Raw genomic sequence first — 24,236 nt, forward strand, 5'->3', positions numbered from 1 at the left:
GAAGGGGAGTGGGGGAGAAAAGGAAATAACAAAAGAAAGGGAAGGGAAAAAGGGAAAGGGGAAAGAACGGGGAGGGTGTGATATAGGAGGGCAAACACTGAAGGGGGTAGAATTCAGAAACAAACTACTGGGGAACATGGATAAAGGGGGGAAAGGGGGAAAAATACAAACAGAGGGAAGATAGCATGGAGGGCAATAAAGAATTAGTAATCATAACCTTGAATGTGAATGAGATGAATTCTCCCTTAAAACGTAAGCAAATAGCAGAGAGGATTAAAAACCAGAATCCTACAATATGCTGCTTATAAGAAACTCATTTTAAGCAGAGAGATACATATAGAGTAAGGGTAAAAGGTTGGAGCAAAATATATTTTGCTTCAGCTGAAGTAAAAAAAGCAGGGGTAGCAATCCTTATCTCAGACAAAGCAGCAGCAAAAATAGATAGCATTAAAAGAGATAAGGAAGGAAACTATATCCTCCTAAAAGGTACCATAGACAATAAAGTCATTTCAATATTGAATATATATGCACCAAGTGGGACAGCACCCAAATTCTTAGAGGAGAAGCTGAAAGAACTACAGGAAGACATAGACAGCAAAACTCTACTAGTGGGAGAACTCAACCTCCCGCTATCAGATCTAGATAAATCGAATCATAAACAAGAAAGAAGTTAAGGAGGTAAATAGATTGTTAGAAAATTTAGATATGGTAGACTTATGGAGGAAACTGAATGGGGATACAAAGGAATATACCTTTTTCTCTGCTATACATGGAACTTCTACAAAAATTGACCATGTACTAAGATATAAAAACCTAATGATCAACTGCAGAAAGGCAGAAATAGTGAATACATCTTTCTCAGATCACAATGCAATAAAAGTTATACGAAATACCGGGCCAAGGAGATATAGACCCAGAACAAATTGGAAACTGAATAACCTCATTTTAAAAAATGAGTGGACCAAAAAACAAATTATAGAAAGAATTAACCATTTAATTCTAAATAATGATAATAATGCAACAACATACCAAAACCTATGGGATTCATTCAAAGTGACTCTCAGGGGATATATTATAGCTCTAAATGCTTACATGAATAAATTGGAGAAAGAGGAAATCAATGAACTAAACAATGCAACTAAAAAAATTAGAGAAAGAACAAATCAAAAATTCCCAATTAAATACCAAATTAGAAATTCTAAAAATTAAAGGAGAAATTAATAAAATTGAAAGCAAAAAACTATTGAATTAATAAATAAAACCAAAAGTTTTATGAAAAAACTATTAAAATTGATAAACCTCGGGTCAATTTGATTAAAAAAAGGAAGAAGAAAACCAAATTGCTAGTATCATAAATGAAAAAGGTGAACTCACCACCAATGAGGAGGAAATTAAAGTAATAATTCAAAATTATTTTGCCCAACTCTATGCCAATAAATTTGATAATCTAAGTGAAATGGATGAATATTTACAAAAATATAAGTTGCCCAGGTTAAATGAAGAAGAGATTAAATACCCAAACTACCCTATCAGAAAAAGAAATTCAACAAGCCATTATTGAACTCCCTAAAAAAATCTCCAGGGCCTGATGGATTCACATGTGAATTCTACCAAACATTTAAGGAACAACTGGTTCCAATCCTATATAAACTCTTTGGAAAAATAGGGAACTCTGCCTAACTCTTTCTGTGAAACCAATATGGTACTGTTACCTAAACTAGGAAGAGTAAAAACAGAGAAAGAAAATTATAGACCTATCTCCCTGATGAATATAGATGAAAAAATCCTAAATAAAATCTTAGCAAAACGATTACAACAATTCATCACTAGGATAATACATTATGATCAAGTAGGATTTATTCCAGGAATGCAGGGTTGGTTCAATATTAGGAAAACTGTTAGTATACTCAATTATATCAACAACAAACCTATCAGAAACCATATGATCATATCAATAGATGTTGAAAAAGCTTTTGACAAAATACAGCATCCATTCCTATTAAAAACACTAGAGAGTGTAGGAATAAATGGACTGTTCCTCAGAATAATTAGGAGTATCTATTTGAAACCATCAACAAGCATTATATTCAATGGGGAGAGGCTAGAGGCATTCCCCAATAAGATCAGGGGTGAAACAAGGGTGCCCATTATCACCATTACTATTCAATATTGTATTAGAAATGTTAGCTTCAGCAATTAGAGAAGAAAAAGAAATTGAAGGAATTAGAATTGGGAAGAGACAAAACTCTCACTCTTTGCAGATGACATGATGGTCTACCTAGAGAATCCCAAGAAATCTTCCAAAAAACTACTGGAAACAATTAGCAATTTTAGCAAAGTTGCAGGTTATAAAATAAACCCTCATAAATCCTCAACTTTCCTATATATGTCTAGCAAGAAACAGCAGGAAGAGCTAGAAAGAGAAATCCCATTCAAAGTAACCTCAGACAATATAAAATATTTGGGAGTCTATTTGCCAAGACAGACTCAGAATCTTTTTGAAAACAATTATGAAACACTTCTCACACCAATTAAATCAGATTTAAATAACTGGGCAAATATCAACTGCTCATGGATAGGGAGAGCTAATATAATAAAAATGACAATTCTACCAAAACTAAACTGTTTAGTGCCCTACCATTCAAAATTCCAAAAAATTAATGAGTTAGAAAAAATTTTAAGTAAATTCATATGGAGAAATAAAAAGTCAAGAATTGCCAGGAGCTTAATGAAAAAAAGTGGAAAAGAAGGTAGCTTAGTCCTACCTCATCTAAAATTATATTATAAAGCATCAGTAATCAAAACTGTTTGGTATTGGCTAAGAAAGAGTGGTGGACCAGTGGAATAGACTAGGTGTAAAAGCAGGAAATGATTATAGTAATCTGCTGTTTGATAAACCCAGAGTCCAGCCATTGGGATAAAAACTCCCTCTTTGATAAAAATTGCTGGGATAATTGGAAGTTAGTATGGAAGAAACTTAGATTAGACCAACACCTCACACCCTTTACCAAGATAAGATCCAAATGGTTACAGGACATAGACATAAAAAACAATACTATAAGCAAATTAGAAGATCAAGGACTAGTCTACCTGTCAGATCTATGGAAAGGGGAGCAGTTTATGACTAAGGAAGAGTTGGAGAACATCACCAAAAACCAATTAGATGATTTTGATTACATTGAATTAAAAAGCTTTTGCACAGATAAAACCAATGTAACCAAGATCAAAAGAGATGTAAATTGGGAAACAATCTTTACAACTACTGATTCTGACAAAGGACTCATTTCTAAAATATACATAGAACTGAGTCATATTTTTAAAACAAAAAGCCATTCCCCAATTGACAAATGGTCAAAGGATATGCAAAGGCAATTTACAGATGAGGAGATCAAAGCAATCCATAGCCATATGAAAAAATGCTCTAAATCATTATTAGAGAAATGCAAATTAAAGCTTCTCTGAGGTACCACCTCACACCTCTCAGATTGGCCAATACGATCAGGAAGGATGACGATCATTGTTGGAAGGGTTGTGGGAAATCTGGGACACTACTACACTGTTGGTGGAACTGTGAACTCATCCAACCCTTCTGGAGAGCTATTTGGAACTATTCCCAAAGGGCAACAAAACTGTGCATACTCTTTGACCCAGCCATACCACTACTGGGTCTATACCCTGAAGAGATGACGAAAAAAGGGTAAAAACATTACTTGTACAAAAAATATTTATAGCAGCCCCTGTTTGTGGTGGCAAAGAATTGGAAATCAAGTAAATGTCCTTCAGTTGGAGAATGGCTTAGCAAACTGGTATATGTATGTCATGGAACACTATTGTTCTATTAGAAACCAGGAGGGATGGGATTTCAGGGAAGCCTGAAGGGATTTGCATGAACTGATTCTAAGTGAGATGAGCAGAACCAGAAGAACACTGTACACCCTAACAGCAACATGGGAATGATGTTCAACCTTGAAGGACTTGCTCATTCCATCAGTGCAACAATCAGGAACAATATTGGGCTGTCTGCAAAGGAGAGTGCCATCTGTATCCAGATAAGGAGCTGTGGAGTTTGGACAAAGTGCAAGGACTATTCCCTTCAATTTAGAAAAAAAACATATCTTATTGTCTGATCTTGTTACCTCTTAGACTTCTCTTCTTTTAAGGATATAATTTCTCTTTCATCACACCCAATTTGGATCAAGGTACAACATGGAAACAAAGTAAAGACTGACAGAGTGCTTTCCGTGGGGGTGGGGTGGGGGAGGGAAGCAAGATGGGGGGGGATTGTAAAACTCAAATAATATCTTTAATAAAAATAAATTAAAAAAAAAGTTCCTAGATTTTAGATTTATAATTCCTATCATTGGGCCTTATTCTTCAGATAAAGAGCCTGAATTTTGATCAATGTATAGTAATTTTGATTAATGTATAGCAATTGTGATCAATGTATAATGTTTGATCAATAGAAACAATGTAAAGACTATCAGACTGCCTACTTTGGGGGGTGGGTGGAGGGAAGGAAGCAAGATTGAGGGGAAAATTGTAAAATTAAAAAAAAAAAAAACAATTGCAGTGATTTCCCCCAAAGCACACAAGTAGTAAACAGAAAAACCAGGCTTTAAATCCAGATGTCCTGCTTCTAGCTCTGTGATCTTTTCTATATGTTACTAAGTGATCCACTAAGATGTCTCCTAGTTCTAAATTCTCTTTTTTATAAGTATTTTCCTATTGCTGATGCGAAAAGTCAACCATTACATAGGCAGGCATAAAGCAATGCTCATATACCGCCCCCCCCCCCCCCATTCGGAAATGTCTTCAGTCTTAGGTTTTGGTGCCTTACTTTATTATTCTCGAAATGAAGAAGTGAAAATAAAATTGGACCTAAGAGTTGAGACCTAGTTCAAATCCTGACTGCCACTAACCTAACATCAACTAAATCACTATCTCTGTAAACCATTTACTGTATTAAAAAAAAGAGAGGTTTGGGTCAGATGTGTCTGAAGCCTTGTCCAACCACAAATTCTTAAATACCGTATGCAGATAGTAAAGGGAACATCAGAATAGGACAAGAATGACAAACCTATATTTTTTCTTTTTTTTTCTTGGTTTTTCAAGGCAATAGAGTTAAGTGACTTGTCCAGGGTTACACAACTAAGTATTAAGTGTCTGAGGCCGATTTGAACCCAGGTCCTCCTGACCCCAGGACCAATGCTCTATTCACTGTGCCACCTAACTGCCCCTATACTTTTTTCTAATAGTAATAATCTACATATAGGGGAACCACACAATATACAAATTTTTTATTAACACTTGAGCTACAAAGACCAAAGTATTATGTCCTAACTTCTATTGATCAGTTATTCCTTTAGTGTGGGGACTCCCTCCACCAGGGCAGAAAAATATTCCTTCCCAACTGATAACTTTCTCATTCTATATGACTTTTATCCATACTTGTCCATAAAGGATCACACGCATTATTCTTGGTTCCTTCTTTTAGTTTCTTGAGGATCAATGTGCATTAGATATGCAATATAAAGCTTAATAGGAATAGATATGGGGATCAGACCCATCATTTTACTGATATAGAGAACATCCCAGAAGAAGAAAAAACTCCTTGTACCATTCTAGGCTGGCACCTTCCCAGATATAAATTTAAACACTACTTACTTGAAATATATGTCCAAGGGGTGGCTAGGTGGTGCAGTGGATAAAGCACCGGCCCAGGAGTCAGGAGTACCTGGGTTCAAATCCAGTCTCAGACACTTAATAATTACCTGGCTGTGTGGCCTTGGGCAAGCCACTTAACCCCATTTGCCTTGCAAAAACCTAAAAAAAAAAAGAAATGTATGTCCAAACACTTAATTTTCTGCTTTTTCCTAATCTTCCCCCCCTGGCAGAACGAATATAAGAGTGAAAGGACATGAGGAAAAAGAAACAGCTAAGGCCTAGTTTTCTCCATTTTATGTTCCCAGACAAGGTTTCCTCCAATAGGATGAAATAAAGAAACAACACAACTTTAGAGCTGGCAGGGCAAATATGGGGTTTAGAAGTACACTGATACTGAGAATGCAGATGTCACTTGACATTAGATACGGATAAATTTTTTTTTTTTTTTCAAAAAAATACTGGAACATCAACTGGTAGGATTCACTGATTGCAAGTCTTTTTTTTTTTCCTTAGGTTTTTGCAAGGCAAACGTGGTTAAATGGCTTGCCCAAGGCCACAGAGCCAGGTAATTATTAAGTGTCTGAGACTGGATTTGAACCCAGGTACTCCTGACTCCAGGGCCGGTGCTTTATCCACTACGCCACCTAGCTGCCCCTGATTGCCAGTCTTACAAACAAGGTAGGTGCTACATAAAGTGCCTTGGCAGAATAAATATATTGAAATTGAGTAGAAGAGCAGTATGTAAATTGAAAAGTTTCTTGTTTATGGGACATGGCAGCACATACCTATAAACTATGGATGGGGAGGCTGAGCCCGGTGAGTTGCTTGAACTCAAGAGCTTTGAGCTGTAGGAGGCTTAGTGTCTGGCACTAGCATGGGGGAAGGGGAGTTGGGGAGGGGCCTCTGGGGAGGGCAGATAATGATGGGAAAGGTTACTAGGAAAGGGCAATCTAGTCCAGGTCAGAAAGGGTCAGGCTCCAAGCTTCCATGCAAAGATACAGTGGTATAAATATCATGAATGGCCAACACACTTGCAGCATGAGAGAAAGGCAGACATAGAAAGAGAGGGAGGGAGAGGGAGAAGGGGGAGAGAGAGAGAGAGAGAGAGAGAGAGAGAGAGAGAGAGAGAGAGAGAAACTTGGTCTCTAAAAAAGAAATTTATTGTTCTGATAATTTTTATTTAAGATCAGATAATCTTAAACCAGTCTGCATCTCTAAAACAGCCTGTTTTCTTATTGTAATTGAAAGACTTTTTAGGATACTGCATAATAATTGTATTAAATGTGAATCTGCTTCATTATACACATTATGCTTCCATACAGCATTAAAAAATCAACTTGAAATTCATAATTATTTTGACAGCAACAACATTCTAGTCTGCTAACTCCAAGTAACATTTAAGTGTTATATGAAATAAGTATGTCAGTTAAAATTCATGTAAACCTTACTTTCTTCTTCAGTATCTCAGAAAAATAATGGCTTAATGATTTTACTGTAAAATTCATGATTAAATTTCAGTCCCCTTTAGATTATTAAAGAGTGATAAAGTCTACTGAACACAGATTTACCAGATTTAATCAACTTAAGGCTGCCTTTGAAGAAGACCTCGGAACATGGTATGTTCACTGAGAGTGAACATTTGGCTCATAAACTTTAATTTCATTTGTCACATACTCAGAAAAAAGGTTAATAGCTTTGTTCACATCAAAAAACTTATTCTGAAGGATTGATTCCATCTCTTTGATTATTTCTTTCTCCAGTATCCTCAGCTTCTCCTGTATTTTTTGTCCTGTTTCCTAAAAGAAAAATTTTCAAATAAAACACTATTACAGTACAAGATTTCAAAAGATCAACAAACATTTGTTCTAGCCTCCTACTTATTAACCAATCTCTTCAAGTAAGATTCATTTTAATTTCCAAACAATTTTCCTGGATCTCTCCTACTCCCATCATTTGAAAGGCAGATATGATTATTTTTAAAAAGTTTTTAAATTGCTGCCATTTAGACTTTTATAAAGGACAATAACGACAACAAAAACAAATTGCCCTAGAGGGAGATCTAGGATAGCTTTTAAGTTCATACTTCTTCAGCAAGGTGAGAAAAAAAATTTCTTAATGTGGCCTTTAAAAAAGTACAGCTCCTCATTTCTAAAATTATAACATTTTCTGAAATTAATGTAAAATATGTTTCTTGGTAGGCCATACTTAATGAGACACTTAGAACCACCCTTGTGCTCTTACTCTATTCTAACTATAATAGTTAATATTTGGTTTTTTGTTACATTCCTCCCTTACCAGTGATATCAGGGACATATCTTACTTCTCTTTGTCAAGTGCCTAGCATACTAATTGCCTTGTCTAATGTATTTAGTTCACACATGCTTAATTGAATGAAACAAATATGCAAAGAAGAAACTAAATTTCAAATTTTTCCAACTGGAAGTAACTAAATTAGGAATAAAACTGTATCTAACAATACAATTCAAAAATGGTAAGTAACCTACCCCAAATTCCACAACCAGTTAGTGACAAAGCTAAAATTAAGGCCTACACAATCTTTCCCTACCTGTAGCCTTCAGTATTTTTAAAATATTTTTAAAAATTCATAATTTTTAATGTTATTTCAATATTATTTGTCCAAAAAGTTCACATTAATTAGTACTCTTTTAAAGTCTACAACGAATACCCTTAGCGTGGAATTTCTATGCTCTGTACCTTTAAATACTTCTGATGAATATAAATTATACATACAGTTGATCACTTGTAAGAGATATAATTCTAATTTTTGCATCATACACTAAACTTGCTTCAATAAATTCCCATTACAGTTTTGCAATACTTCAGACTTCCAAGATGTTGAATTCCGTTCTGGAGGCCTCATTTTTTTTTAGGTTTTTTTTTTTTTGCTTGCAAGGCAAATGGGGTTAAAGTGGCTTGCCCAAGGCCACACAGCTAGGTAATTATTAAGTGTCTGAGACCGGATTTGAACCCAGGTACTCCTGACTCCAGGGCCGGTGCTCTATCTACTGTGCCATCTAGCCGCCCCTGGATGCCTCATTTTTAAGAGGATATCAATAAGCTAGGAAAGCGTCCACAATGGGCCTTGCATTCATGCCATGGGAGAATCAAATAAAAGAATGAGCTATTTACTTTTCTATTCTTTATTTTGTCTTTGGTTATTATTTTATTTTTCCCCTGGTTACATGCAAAAACATGTTTCAACATTCACCTCCAAAACTTTGAGTTCCAAATTCTCTCCCTTTCTCCCCCTATGCCACTTCCCTCATTGAGAAAATAAATTACTTGATATGAGTTAAAAATGTGTAGTCATGAAAAACATTACCATAGTCATGTTCTAAAAGTAACCCCCCCCAAAAAAAGAAACCTCAAGAAAAATAAGGTTTTTAAAAAGTGTGCTTCAGTCTATTTTCAGACATCCTTTGGGAAAGATAGTATTTTTCACAAATTTGCATGTCATCTTTGCTCAGGGGCCATGCTAATCTTCTCTGTATCGTTCCAATTTTAGTATATGTGCTGCTGAAGCAAGCACGAAGGATAGTATTTTTAATCATATGTCCTTCAGAGTTGTCTTGGGTCATAGCATTGCTGAGAAAAGGTAAGTCATTCATCCTGCAATGAATGTTGATCTTGCAATATTGCTGTTTGTAAAAATTACATTTCACATTGTATCTGCTCAGAGCATCCTGTTCATCATTTCCCATAACAGAACAGCATTTCATCTCAACCACATACCACAATTTGTTCAACCATTCCCCAACAGATGGACATCCCCTTAATTTCCAGTTCCCACCATCAGAAAAGAACTCTGCAGATAGAGGTTCTTTTCTTCCAGTATTTTGTCTCTTTTGGAATATAGATCCAGAAGTGGCACCACTAAGCCAAAGGGGAGGTATGGTTTTATAGCCCTTTGGGCATATTGCCCTACAAAATTGTTGGGCAACTCCTCCTACAATGCATCTGTATCTCAGTTACCCTTCATGCCTTCCAATATTTATCTTCCAATATTTTTCTCCATCTGTACTATTAGACAATCTAATAGATTTAAGGTAGTACCTCAGAATTGTTCCAACCCACACTTCTCCTATCAATAATGAGTTGGGACATTTTAAAAAATGATTCAAACAGATTGCATTGCCAATCTCATCTGAAAACTCTTCATGATCATTTATCAGTTATGGAATTATTTTTATTTGACTCAGTTCTCTGTTTGAGAAATTTGTTTTAGTATTTTTCCCCACAGTTAACTATTCCTAATTTTATTTCCCTCCATCTTATTCCCCTCCACCCTTCACTCTATCTCTATTCAAGTATTTTGCATCAGACTACCTCCACACATAATCTTCCATCCTTCCTATCACCTAACTTCCCCACTCCCTCAAAATAAAAGCATCTGCATCCAAAGCCTCCAAGAAAAATATGAATTGGTCTCAGACCACAGAAAAATTCAAAAAAGATTTTGAAAAGCAAGCAAGGGAGGTAGAGGAAAAATTGGGCAGATAAACTAAAGTGATGCAGGAAAATCATGAAAACCAAGTCAGCAGCTTAGTGAATGGGATACAAAAAAATACTGAAGAAAATGACATCTTTGGTTCTCAGACTGGGCCAAATGGAAAAAGCCAATGAGAAGAATGCCTTAAAAAGCAGAATTGACCAAATAGAAAAGCTACTGAAGAAAAAAATTCCTTAAAACAGAATTAAGCAAAGGGAAGCTGATGACTTTGTGAAAAATGAAGAAACAATAAAACAAAACCAAAAGAATGAAAAAACTAGAAGAAAATATAAAACATCTCCTTGAAAAAAACAACTGAACTGGAAAACAGATACAGGAGAGATAATTTTAAAATGCCCTGAGGGGCAGCTTGGTGGCTTAGTGCATAGAGCATCCTCCTGCATTCAGGAGGACCTGAGTTGAAATCTGGCCTCAGACACTTATTAATAAATGCCTAGCTGTATGACCTTAGGCAAGTCACTTAACCCCACTGCCTTGGGAAAAAAAAATTCTTGGAATACCTGAAAGCCATGATCAAAAAAAAGAGCCTATCATTTTTCAAGATACTATCAAGGGAAATTGCCCTGATATTCTAGAAGCACAGGGTAAAATAGAAATTGAAAGAATTTACTGATCACCTCCTGAAAGAAATCTAAAAACTGTCAAGAATATTATAGCCAAATTTCAGAGCTCCAAAGTCAAGAGCCAGAAAAAAAACAATTCAAATGTTATGCAGTTACAGTCAGGATAACAAAATATTTAGCAGCTTCTACATTAAGGTATTGTAGGGCTTGGAATATGATATTCTGGAAGACAAAAGAATTTGGATTACAACTAAGAATCAACATTCAGCAAAACTGAATACTTTCAAGGGAAAAAATGGAAATTCAATGAAACAGAGGTCTTTCAGTCTTTCCTGATGAAACCACCAGAGCTGAACAGAAAAGTTGATCTTGAAATACAAAACTGAATTGAGGCATAAAAAAGTAAACAAAGAAAAGACAAATCATAATGGCACTGAATTGCTTATTTTACTGCATAGGAAGATAATGCCAATGATTCATATGAACTTTTACATTTATTAGGGCAGTTAAAAGGGAACATAAGACAAGGCACAGTTGGGAGCTGAACTTGTAGGAACAATGTATTAAAGAGATGATGATGATGTTTGTCCTTCATTTTTGAAGGAGACCATGATATCAGAAAGGTGATGTAATGACAAGCACGTGAATTGGCAACTAGTGAGGGGATGCTGTGCTAAGTCATCAGCTTAACTTTCTCCTCCAGAGCCATCTCAGTCCAGTGGCCAGATATTTATCAGAATGACTGATAAATTTAGCCAATCTAATAGATATAAGGTAGTACCTCAGAATTGTTCCAACCCACATTTCTCCTATCAGTAATGAATTGGAACATCAAGATTGAGTGTCAAATGTCTGAGGCTAGATTCAAACTCCTATCTTCTTGACTCCAAGCAGTGCTCTATCTATTGCACCACTAACTATCCCTATTAAAAAGATAAGAGTTAATGGGCAAGAAAGGAATGGAGAAAGGGAAAAGAGGTAGAATGGGGGTGATTATTTCACATAAAGAGGCAAGAAAAAGCTTCTGCAGTGGAGTTGAAAAGTAGGAAGATGAGGGAGAGTGAGCGAGCCTTACTCTCATTAGAATTGGCTCAGAGAACAAACAACATACACACTCAATTGGGTATAGAAATCTACCTTACCATCAAGGAAAGTAGGAATGGGCTATTTAGCCTAGAGAAGACTTCAGTAGAAGTTGTCATCAATCATTTGAAAAGCTGTCAAGTAGAAAGGGGATTAACCTGCTTGTTTCCAGAGAACAGAACCTGAAAAAATGGATGAACAAATTACTAATAATTAGAGCCATCTAATGAAATGCCATGGGAATGTGGTTTTCTTCTCAAACAATGGCTGGGTGACCACTTGTTAGGTGTTTTATAGAATGAGTTCTGGTTTGAATAGATTATTCTGAAGTCTTGTTCAACTGAAATTTTGTGATTCTAAAAAGACATTTTCAAAGCTTAATTAAAATGAGAAAGGGACTAAGTGATATAATGAAAAATAGGCAGTCAACACGTAACTATGAATCAAATTTTCTGATCAAAACTTGTCTCTGAATTTCTTCCCCTACTTAACTGATCAACTTGTTTTCCCAGAATCCCCAAATTTGGAAGGGGATATCCAAAGCACTCTAATCTCTTTATCTAGTCTAATCTGTTCCTGTGCAAGAATCTTATCTACAAAATGCCTACCAAATAGTCAAAGTTTTTGCTTCAAGATGAACAAGGAGAGAGCTAATCAGGGTAGAATATTCCTTCTAACATCAGGCCTCAATGGGCTTCTCTGTAATTTCTCTGTACAACAGAGTTATGCCCTCTGGGGTCAAGCAGAATGTTGGTTATGCCCTCTTGGGTCAAGCAGAATAATGTTTAATCCCTTCCAACACCAGTCTTTCACATGCTTCAAAAAAACAATCACGACCTACCATTAGTCCTCGGATGGCTTAACATCAAAGCCCTATACCATCTTGGATGCCTTCCACTTGGTACTTCCCAGATTATCAATATCCTTCTAAAATATCCTGCCCATTAGTAAATACAGAATTCCAGATGCCCTCTGAGTAAAACATAATACAGAGGAACTGTAATCTACCTAGTCCTGGATACAATCTCTCTCATGAGACTTTAAGACTAATGAAGCTTTTTTGGTTGCCATATCACACTATTAAATTCCATTATATTAATCTTAGCTCTAAACCCTAAATATTATCCAACCATACTTCCTACAATTTATATTTGTGAAGCTCATTTTTGAACCCAACTGTAAGGTGCATAAATGACATGCTCACATTGGAATAATTTATCTTGTTCAATATTTCCTTTTAATGTGATAATGAGGGATAATGGACTAAATTATTTGCTTTTCAAAGACATAGATTAGATATGACTTAAAGTAAGAAATGAACTGTAATTTTTGAAATAACTGACCCCCGCACTGCCAGAGGCTTCTGAGACTGTCTGGGAGGTGGGTGAAGGAGAGGGCGGCCAGACTGGGAGCCACGGACCCAGCCTGTGAGCATCCGGGAGACCCATTCTCAGGCTGTTTCTAAGAGTCAGATACCCCAGAGATCCAAAGAAGTAGAACTCCACAAGGCCCTCACTCAACTCAACAGGCCCAGAGAATGAATTGTACAAAACCACCAAGCAGAGGCAGATGAAGACTAAGGATACTGATATTAAGAAGAACATTAAAAAGAGTTACAAACCTTTAAGTAAATAAAGAAATGAGGAAGAACTCAAAGAGAAGAACCAACTGTTAGAGGCAGTTAACAAGCAGTTGCATGTGAAGCTAACTGAAAGTCAGGAAGAGGTGAAGGTGTTGACTCAAAGGGTGGAATTGCTGGAAAAAATCTCAGGAGAACTACTTGGCAGTTTTGGAGAACAGCAGTATTGACCCAGGCAAACATCCTGGGAAACCTGCAAGAAACAGTCAAAGAGGAAGTGGAGTCTTCGTTGGTCTTCGGAAAACTGAAAGATCAACTGAAGCATTTTAACCAGATAGCTACAAAGAGAATGGAGGAGTTACAGGTATTGAAAGCTAAATTGAAGATAAATGAAGAGGAAAGAGCTCGTTTCCTAGAAAAACAGGAAGCATTTAACAGTGAAAAAGATGAACTCACAATCACCATTGAGAAAATGAAACAAATGTTAGCAATCTGGAAAAAGGAGAACATTCCTTAAGCTTTAGGTCAAACTATAAGAACATTTTCTTAAGTTTTCCTAAAATAGGACTTCCCTCATTCTCCCAACTAAAATACCTTCAGAAAAAAATAATCTTAGTTTATATTGAAAAATATTCCTGCCAAAGAAACTTAATGCTGTCCAAGTAGTCAGATATGTGAATCATCTGTGGGTAGATAACCTTAAGATCCAACTAGGAGAGGACAGACCTTTGGGTAGCCTTCCTGTAATAACTAAATAGCAATTCAGCTTGTGGGCAGAATCAGAAATTGAAATGACTTATCAGAACATCCAAGAAGTATCATTCCCAGATTGGGGCCTGGAAATTTTAAATGTTGAAAAGTTTGTAGAGATTTACTTAAAAGAAGAGGGAAGGTTTACAGGTAGATGACTATTATCTTTCTGAAATAACTGAATAGAATAATAAGACTTGGAATGATTCTTTATTGTCATCATTTTGGTCCAACTCACTTGGTGTTTGGGTTTTTTTTTTATTATTTTCTTATAATAAAAATACTTCTATAAATAAAAAACAAATAAAAAAGAGATGAACTATAATAAAAGTTTACTGAATAAAAGTGTCACAAATATTCCATTTTCCTGTGCTTTAATAAAACTCTTTTTTGAGCCCACTTAAGAAATTGAAACTCAAATTGTTGACTATGGATAAAACTCAGATTAACTGAATCTTGAGGACACTAAAACAGACTGTAACTTCTATTATGGCAGATTCTTTATCTTATATAAACTTGGCATCCCACAACCATCACACCTAGACCTATCACATAGTAGACATTTAATTAATGTTTTTGAATTAAATGGAATTTTCATACCTCATATAAAGTCATTACTTCCATTGCATGTTCATGTTTGAGGTAAAGAATATGTCTTCTGTCAGGTTTACTCTGAAAACGTGGCTTCTTTTTAACTGGATCTTCAAGTCCAAATGTTGGTGAGACAGTATCTAGTAATTGAGGTGTATTTGGTACAAAAATGAATGGCTTAAAAACAGATCTGGAAGCAAAAAAAAAAAAAACAAACAGAATCTTGATTACTGTACGGGCAATCAAGATGTACAAAGTATTTAATACACTAATTTTCTTCTATTACTCCTTCTAGGAAAGTTTTCATTAATAAATTTATATTTAATTTCTATAACTGAAATATATTAAAAGGTAATTCTCTTCTTATAGAAACAAAGAATTCACTATTATCAATTATATATTCATAGAGGTGAGACACTAAATATTTACAAGAAAACATTCTGTATTTTGAACCTTTTAAAAATTAGTTATCTCATTAAAATTAAAATGATATTAATTTAACTAAATGTTAAGTTTCTTTTCCCTGCCCACCAATCCCCCACCTCTGACTATACCTTTCAGGATTAGGGGTTCCTGTCAAGAAATGAATGCATGGAAGGCTGGGATCTGAAGGCAAAACAGAAACCATGCTACTAGTAGTCTGAAATTCTCCATCCATATTAATTCCACTTTTTTTATCTCGGAGAATTTCCATCATTGTTTCAAAAGTTATATTTCCTATTGAGAAATTTGAAAGTCAAATTAGTAATGCATCTATGTTATGCATCTATGTTAACACATCCTAATTCCAATCTGTGTACTTTATGGCAATTTATTTCACAGACCTATATAAGACTTATTTTTCCTAAATCATCCTGTCAGAAGCCAAAACAAAAACCTGTTAGAATTAGATTTGTAATTAACTCAAGCCAAACACTCAAACACTTTTGCTTAAGAGAATGCCCTTTTCTCAGCTCTTTTCCCAAGTTTGCTGGTAGGACCCACTGCTTTAGTCAATTGTATTCCTGAAATAAGATGGTGAAGATTAGAATTGATGGATTTGGCTGTATTGGGCACTTGGTCACTCAGGCAGAGTAGATGTGTGGCCATCAATGACCCCTTCACTGATTATAAATGCATGCTTTATATGTTTCAATATGTTTCCACATATGGCAAGTTCATGGGCACTATCAAGGCTGAGAATGGAAAGCTAACGGTCAATGGAAAAGCCATCTTCCAGGATACCATCAGTATTAAATGGGGAGATGCTGGAGCCAAGCATGTTATAGAGTTCCTTGGTGTCTTTACCATTATAGAAAGGGCTAGGGCTCACTGGAAGGGAGAGCCAAGTGGGTTATTATCTTTATCCCTTCTGCTAATGCCCCAATGTTTGTAATAAAAGTGAACCATGAGAAATAGGATAATTTCCTTAAGATTGTCAGTAATGCTTCCAGCACTACCACAATGGGAGGCCATGACATGAGTGAAAATGTAGTAAAAGAGATAGAATAGCAATAGTCAGGTAATCAGAGGAAACCAGCAGATATCAGTATCACAAAACTCCACAGAGAAAAAAAAGAATCAAGGAGAAGAGGATGATCAATTAGAGGTCAAAAGGATGAGAATTGAAAAAAGGCTTTTAAATTTAGCAATTAAATCATTGTTAATTTTACAGAGAGCAGTCTGGGTTGAACAATGAGGTCAGAAGCAAGACTGAAGTGCGAAGAAGAAGAAAGAAAATGAAAGCACATATTGTAGACAACCTTCTCCTGGTCATGTCTTTCCAGTAGCCCAATAATTTTTAAATTATCTCTTCTAGATCTGTTTTTGAGGTTGGTTGTTTTTCCAATGAGATATTGCACATTTTCTTGTTTTTTTTTTTAAATAGTTTTATTCCTGATTTTTTGCAAAGTCATTGGCTTCCTTCAGTTCCATTAAGCAGTTGAAGGAGTTATTTTCTTCAGAGAGCTTTTTTAGCTCCTTTTCCAACTGTGCAATTCTGTTTCTTTAAGGCATTCTTCTCCTCATTTGCCTTATGTGTTGCTTTTTCCATTTGGTCTAAACTGGTTTTTAATATATAATTTTCTTCAGTATTTTTTGTATTTCTTTTACCAAGCTGCTGACTTGGTTTTCATGATTTATCTGCATCACTCTCATTTCTCCTCCCAAGTTTTCCTCTACCCCCTTAGTTGCTCTTCAAAGTCTTTTTTTTTTGAGTTCATCCATAGTCTGAGCCCATTTTCTATTTCTCTTGGAGGTTTTAGATACAGAAGCTTTGATTTTTTTCATCTTCTGAATCTTCATGGGAACAAAGTAATTTTCTAAGGTCAGATTCTTTTTCTTTTCTTTGCTCATTACTTCAGTCTATGATTGATTTACCACACTTCCAAGAATTTGCGGGGAGGGGTTTGGGGGACATCCCACTGGGACTTTAATTCTTCCAAGGTCTTATGAGAGGCTCTGACTGCTTTCTTGCCTGTGCTTTGATATAGGGACTCCCTTCTGCCCTGGAGCTGTGAGGAGAGTCCCTGCTTGGCCATGGTGGTATGGAAGCCCAAACTGCAACCTGAATCTAAATGTGGGCAAACAGCAGAGTCCTGCCCCAGGATGAGCAGAGATTACTCTGAAGTCTCCCCCACCCCCTTACCATCTGTGGGCTGCGCTCTGGAGGTGCAGGCTGACTTCCCTGATTCCTGCTGCAAGTTCTCACCTTAGGGCTGCTCTGAGGATGGTGCTTGTTCTGCACTCACTCTGGTGTGGCAGAGTTCTCTCACCAAGCTGTTGCAGGTGATCTCTGGGCCAGGAGGTCTGGAAACTGCCCCCTCTGCCACAGCCGGCTGCACACTGAGGCTGTGGCTTTTCCAACCCCCAGTCCTGGTGAAACAAAACTTTCCTATGGAACTTCTAAGTTGTCTTGGACTGGGAAATGGTGTCACTCAGTCTTTCTGTGGGTTCTGCCCCTCTCAATTTTGGTTAGAATCATAATCTGACAACTTTTGTAGTTTGGGAGGGGAATGAGTTTCCAGGAATTCCTGCCTTGGCCCCACCCTCCTTAAGAAGGTAGACAACTTTCTCAAGGAGTTTAGCTAGAAAGGGAAGAGAAATATAGGATATGAGTTAGCAGGGATGGTTGGATCAAATGAGGATTTCTTGAGAATGAGAGAGAGAAATGGGTTTATTTGCAGGCAGTGGAAATGCAGCCAATAGACAAGAAGGAAATGAAAATTAATGAGAGAGTAGGGTTGATAAAGGGGACAAACTTCTGCAGAAGATGAGATGTGATGGGATCACTTATGCATGGGGATAGATTTACTGTGGCAAAAAGAAGATCTACTTATACATATGAAACAAGTGAAGGAGGAGATAGTGGCAAAGGACATCTGAGAGTTGTGAGATGAGATGGGGAGAAGAAGGAGCAAGGTTCTCGGCAAAAAAAAAAGGCAAAGGTAAAAAGAACTCTAGATTTAGAGAGGAAGAAAAGATTTGGAAAAGCCACTCTGATGAATGGAATAGTGAATCGACTAAGGAGGTGTAAAAGAAGTGCTTTGCTCCAATGAGGGCCCAGTGGAGATTATGTAAGATAAACTAGTAGTGGACCCAGTCAACATGGCTTCATGATTTTCTCCAGCTTTGTTTAGCAATATGTATGTGAAGGCAAAGGTAACAGACAGTGAGAGTTATCCAAACTGAAGATTGGCAGGGCAAGATTTTCAACTGGACAAAGGGGCAAAAGCTTCCAGAGAAGAAGACAGCATAAATTTGAACTGGTTCATCAAGAAATCAAGATGAGAAAGGGAAGAACATGCATTAGATGTCAGGGTGAGAATGAAAAGCAAGGTGTGGAGTTGTGAGAGGGGGGGGGGGAATTATGAAAGATTATGAACAGATAAAGGAATTTCAGAGTTCATCCATATGGGATGTTCAACACTTGTTGTATAGATCAAGGGTATGGATAACCTTTGATGATAATGACCAACTAGTCTCATATACTGAATACATTTTCTGAATAACTCCATTACAACAATGTTTCTGCCAGTGTTTTTCCACTATAAAAATCTCTATTTTTAAACTGGACTAATCTCCTACATATATAATGAAGTAATTTTTTTTTTAGGTTTTTGCAAGGCATTGGGGATAAATGGCTTGCCCAAGGACACACAGGTTAATTATTAAGCATCTGAGGCCAGATTTGAACTCAGGCACTCCTGACTCCAGGGCTGGTGCTCTATCCACTGCACCACCTCGCCACCTTTCAAGTAAGTAAATTTAAAGAATTTGAAGTTCTTAAAACCTCTTCCTTTCTGTGCCAAGTTATTTTTCCTGACATTTCACTATGCATGTATACATTTCATTAAACGATGGCTTTAAAATGCAGAGAAAATAGTTAATTTTTCTCCATAAATGACCCTATCACAAGTTAAATAATCTTTCTACTAAATTTTACATTAAATCAAAAATAAAAAGCAAAAAGATAGGGCAGCTTCAAAAATCAACTCAGTCTGTTTTTTTAAAAGATAAAATCCAAACAACTACCAAAAACACCAAATAAAACCTATGAATCAGGCAGATAACAGGAACACCCAGTGTGATTTTAAAACGGTTGAGATCTAAATTCCTGAAAATAAGGATTTATAATGAAAACAGTGTCAGAAATATAACTCTGCTATAATACAGATATTATGAAAATGTCTTCTCTATTCAAAACCTACAATTCTCAAAATGAAGGAAGAATTTACATGATCATAAGAGTAGGACAGCCATAAGTAATCCACTAGGCAAGCACTGAATAAGTACTAAGGCTGTGGTAGAAGGGTTCAGTAAAATGAATAAAAAACACAGGGGTGCAATTTCATTGCAATTTAAACTAGTTATTTCAAATGCAGGAGTGAATGTATTTGCAATTTGGATATACATGCAGCACAGTTAATAGCTACCATGAAGGAACACTTGGAAGAAATATAGAAGTGTTGGTCTACAGAAATCTAAAGAAAAGTTACAATGATTATAAGAAAATTGAATGCTCATGTGAGGAGAAAGGCCTTTCCTCTCTTGAGGATTCACAGTGAGCTAAATGGATTGCCCTTTCCACACAGAAAAATAAAAAAATTAAGACCCACTTTTTAAAAAAAAAATAACTACCTATGTATTAAAAAAATTCATTTTCTAATTAATTTATAATTAAACAATTTAATTTTAACACATTACAAAGTAGATGATGAATTCAAAGCCCTTTTTCTTCCTCCTTCAATTGCCCTAATAACTTATGATCCTTTACATTTCCTCTTCTTTTACACTTCAACAGTGACCTTTAGGTAATAGTGTCTGATGGTTATAATTCATAAGCCAAAGTTTACTGTCATAAATAAGGACACACAATCCCTTAGCACAACAACTCTAAGTGATTACTCTATTCAAATTTCTAGAAGAGTGTCCAAGTTCACAAAAATAAACAATAAAGAAAAATAATAAAAAAGAAAAAAGAAAAAATAATAAAGAAAAAAAATAAATCTTTAAATCTTTCTAAATGTAATCCAGATCTAACCAGGTTAAAAACTATATAACCTAAGAGTTGATTTTCTAATTAGAGCATTGACATTATTTGAAAACATTTTCATTAACAAAAAAATGTACAAATTTTACTCCATCAAAACTAAAAACAAAAAAGTCAATCTGTATTTTTAGGAACCTGTTGATAAGAAGCTATCTAAGCTATCAGTCCACCATTGAAGAGACTGCTAACAGTAAAATGAAATAAAGTGATTTCAGCCTAGATTGACATAATTGCAGGAGGAGTACAGAAAAGGAAAAAGGGAAGACTAATCACTTCCCCAATTCAATGCCCTTAACTATTCTTTTTCCTTAATACCACTTGCTTAATTGTTATTAGAGCAACAACACCATTATATTCTTCCTTCAGATATGAATTTTTTTTCCAGAGGTCATCAGTATTTCAGTAATAGATCCAATGAAATAGAAATGAAACAATATTCAGATACCAGACATAGTAACTAAGAAAATGCATTTTTAAACATTCTCTTACAACTCTACTCTTCAAATGAGGAAAAAAAAATAATAAATTTTTCTTAAGCAGCATATTTATAAAATAACTTCTATAAATGTTCCAGAAATTGTTCACAGACTGTTTCCTACTGATGCTAAAGTTTTCACTTTCCGGTGTTACTATTAGCAAAGCTATACTATCTCTCTTCAAAATAGCAGTAAATGAAAATATTGTGGAACATTAAAATATTCCATTACAAGGTTTTTTCTTATATATATTAATACATAAGCACTAATGAAGAAAATTATAGACCCTGACTTTTTCACTTATGAAAAGCTGTATTCTGATTGACTTTCAGAAATCAATTTGTATTTCAGCTAGTGATGCAACATGTTGGTCATGAAAAGGTTATTATCTAAACAAAACAGACTTCTTTTAGTAAAACTCACTTTTTCTTTTAAAAGAAAATATCTGCCATTCAGCAATTTGCTAAAAGATAATTTTTCTGGCATAATTTTGGAGTTCAGCATATCAGAAATTAATACTACATCAGAAGCAGTGATTAACCTAGAACATAATAAAGTTTTAATACAGTTAATAAGTCCTTATAATGAATGATTATTTCATCATTATTATATAGAAAGACAGAAAGGTATACAAAATTTTATTCAGATAATTTATTTAAATAAAAAGATTACCTTTATATTTGTTCAGAAGTTTGTTACCCTCAGTGTATCTGTCTGATGAAGCAATAATCCAAAACTTATTATAGCCATATGTAGCAGAAAAATTAAATTCCTTTTGACCATCCCACCAACCTTTGCTTTTAGCATATTCTCTCATTTTTGGATGTTCTCGGTCAATCTTTGTTGTTATAGAAAGTTGATTGGAAATATTACGAACTCCCTCTGTTATCAAAGAAAAAGAATATAATATATATATATTATATATATAATATATATAATATATATATATACACACATATACATATACATAGCTGGATTGTTCAATAAACATTTGTTAAGCAACTACTGTGTACAGTTTGCTAGGCAGTAGGGACACAAGGATATAAAAGGAATAGTTCTGTCCTCATGGAGTTTATATTATATAAGGAAAAACAGCATTGCAAATAGTAAATACAAGGTAATTTTCAGTGGGAGTTACTAGCAGGCACCTCAAAAAACCTTGTGATAGAAGGTGGCAGGAGTTGAGTTTGGACAAGGTTTGAGATTCTAACAGATGAAGAGATATCAAGCATTCTAGATAAGGGGAGACAGCCTGTACAAAGAAATAGAGAAGTAAGGAGGTTCCTATGAGGAGCAATAGGCAAACCAGTTTTGCTGAGCCAAGAGTAAGTGAAAGGGAATAGTCAGGTTATGAAGAACTTTAAATGCCAATTAGAGCAGTTTGTATTTGATTCTAAAGAAAAGCATTAAGAGAACTTTTGAAGTAAAGAAGAAGAGTGGTCAAGCTTGTGTTATTAGAGTCTCGTACTGGCAGGTAGATAGAGGACAGACAAGAGGAAAGAGACACTTAGGTAAGATGACCAATTAGGAGACTCTGCAAGAAACGATGAAGGGGGGCATCTAGGTGGCCCTAGAGTCAGGAGGATCTGAGTTCAAATCCAGCTATAGACACTTAATAATTACCTAGCTGTGTGACCTTGCACAAGTCACTTGACCCCATTGCCTTGCAAAAAAAACTAAATAAAGGAAAAAAAAAAGAAGTGATGAAGGGCTGAATCTGTTAAAGTGAATTGCAATTTATGAATCGTTTCTTAATTATGATTTACTTTTACTCACAAAAATGCAGAGCTGAAGAAAATTTCAAGTAAATAATTTAAAGAACAAAATCTTCTATTGAAATTATCATTGGAAAAGATAGTTAAAATTGTATCTAGAGGGGGCAGAGCCAAGGCGGTGACAAGAGAGGATATCTCTTAGGTGCTCTCAAACTTATAAACTAAAATTTCGAGAGACAGAACCCACAGAGGGACCCAGTGAAGCAGTTTTCTAACTCCAGGTAACCTGGAAAAGAGCAAAAAGGCTCTGCTCCCCGGGGTTGGAGGGGCGGCCTGCCAGAGGGGTAGACTGCCAGAACGAAGGAACTTCAGCCTCCTGGAGGCAGCCCCAGGATGCTGGGAGCCACAGCTCACAGAAGCGGAGGAATTTCCTGACCCACACCCCGGGGACCACTGGGCACAACTTGGGGGATCAGTGGGGGACCTCTGCCAGAGTGAGCACGTGAAGCCCAGCCTACAGGGTGTGGCTGCAACAGCCCAGATCCAGGAACAGGAATCAGAAGCCAGTAAGAAGGAGCCCCCAGGGCATGAGCACACTGAACCTAGGGAGGGAGCCCAGAGAGATTGCCAAGCTCTGTCTTCTGTCTCTAGAACAGGACTTGGGTTCTGACCACATTCAGATCCTGATCGCAGTCTAGGCCCCCAATAGAACAGCAGCCCCCCTCCACAGTACCAGGGCAAAGGGGGGCACTTATGGTCATTCACAGACCAGGAGGGAGGACAGAGCCTCACACACTGAGACCCTTGTGGGGGTGTCCTAAAATCTCAGGAAGCACCTCCAAAGCAGGCTCAGGCTGGGAAAAGGAGTAAGCAGAGAAAAAAGAACACCATTGAGAAATACTTTGCCTGTGATCCCAAGAAGGATAAAAACACTCAGTCTGAAGATGAGGAAGTACAAGCACCTGCATCTAAAGACTCCAAGAAAAAAAACAGAAATTGGGCTCAGGCTATGACAGGGCTCAAAAAAGACTTTGAAAATCAAGTGAGGGAGACAGAAGAAAAACTGGGAAAAGAAATGAGAGAGATGCAGGAGAAACATGAAAATGAAGTCAGCAGCTTAGTCAAGGAGATCCAAAAAATGCTGAAGAAAATAGCATGATAAAAACCAGCTTAGGTCAAATAGATAAAACAGTTCAAAAAGTTATTGAGGAGAAGAATGCTTTAAAAAACAGAAGTGGGGGCTGCTAGGTGGCACAGTGGATAAAGCACCAGCCCTGGAGTCAGGAGTACCTGAGTTGAAATCCAGTTTCAGACACTTAATAATTACCTAGCTGTTGTGGCCTTGGGCAAGCCACTTAACCCCATTTGCCTTGCAAAAACTTTAAAAAACAAAACAAAACAGAATTGGCCAGATGGAAAAGGATATAAGAAAGCTCTCTGAGGAAAACAAATCCTTCAGACAAAGAGATTGCTGATTTTACAAGAAATCAGGACTCAATACTTCAAAACCAAAAGAATGAAAAATTAGAAGAAAATGTGAAACATCTCATTGAAAAAAACAACTGATATGGAAAACAGATTTAGGAAAGATAATTTTAAAATTATTGGAATACCTGAAAGTCATGATCAGGAAAAGAGCCTTGACATCATTTTCAAAGAATTACTACAGGAAAATTGCCCTGATATCCTAGAAGCAGAGGGCAAAATAGAAATGGAGAGAATCCACCGATCTCCCCAAGAAAGAAATCCAAAAA

The 24,236-nt window shown here is 36.1% G+C and overlaps 1 protein-coding gene, 1 non-coding gene and 1 pseudogene across 3 annotated transcripts in view; 1 reads left to right on the forward strand and 2 right to left on the reverse strand.

Annotated features, from left to right (window-relative positions):
- Positions 1–4,290: 4,290 nt before the first annotated feature.
- Positions 4,291–24,236, reverse strand: part of SCRN3 (secernin 3) — a 45,574-nt gene continuing 25,628 nt past the window's right edge. The window contains exons 5-9 of one of the 2 annotated variants that reach the window (XR_012474263.1): positions 21,440–21,649; positions 15,316–15,478; positions 14,771–14,951; positions 7,233–7,460; positions 4,291–5,823 (exon numbers count right to left, since the gene is read on the reverse strand). Coding sequence is in view for 1 of the 2 variants with exons in the window: in XM_074215684.1 (XP_074071785.1) it covers positions 7,287–7,460; positions 14,771–14,951; positions 15,316–15,478; positions 21,440–21,649 (728 nt within the window). In the remaining variant the exon portion in view is untranslated. Of the gene's footprint in view, positions 5,824–7,222; positions 7,461–14,770; positions 14,952–15,315; positions 15,479–21,439; positions 21,650–24,236 lie in introns of those variants that run through there. The other variant, XM_074215684.1, reaches the window with a different exon arrangement.
- Positions 9,108–9,214, reverse strand: LOC141510382 (U6 spliceosomal RNA). Its single transcript, XR_012474877.1, has one exon. It is a non-coding gene; the product is annotated as a U6 spliceosomal RNA (small nuclear RNA).
- Positions 12,105–14,183, forward strand: LOC141510201 (small kinetochore-associated protein-like; annotated as a pseudogene).

Source organism: Macrotis lagotis, chromosome 1, assembly GCF_037893015.1.
Source record: "Macrotis lagotis isolate mMagLag1 chromosome 1, bilby.v1.9.chrom.fasta, whole genome shotgun sequence".
Classification (NCBI taxonomy): domain Eukaryota; kingdom Metazoa; phylum Chordata; class Mammalia; order Peramelemorphia; family Peramelidae; genus Macrotis; species Macrotis lagotis.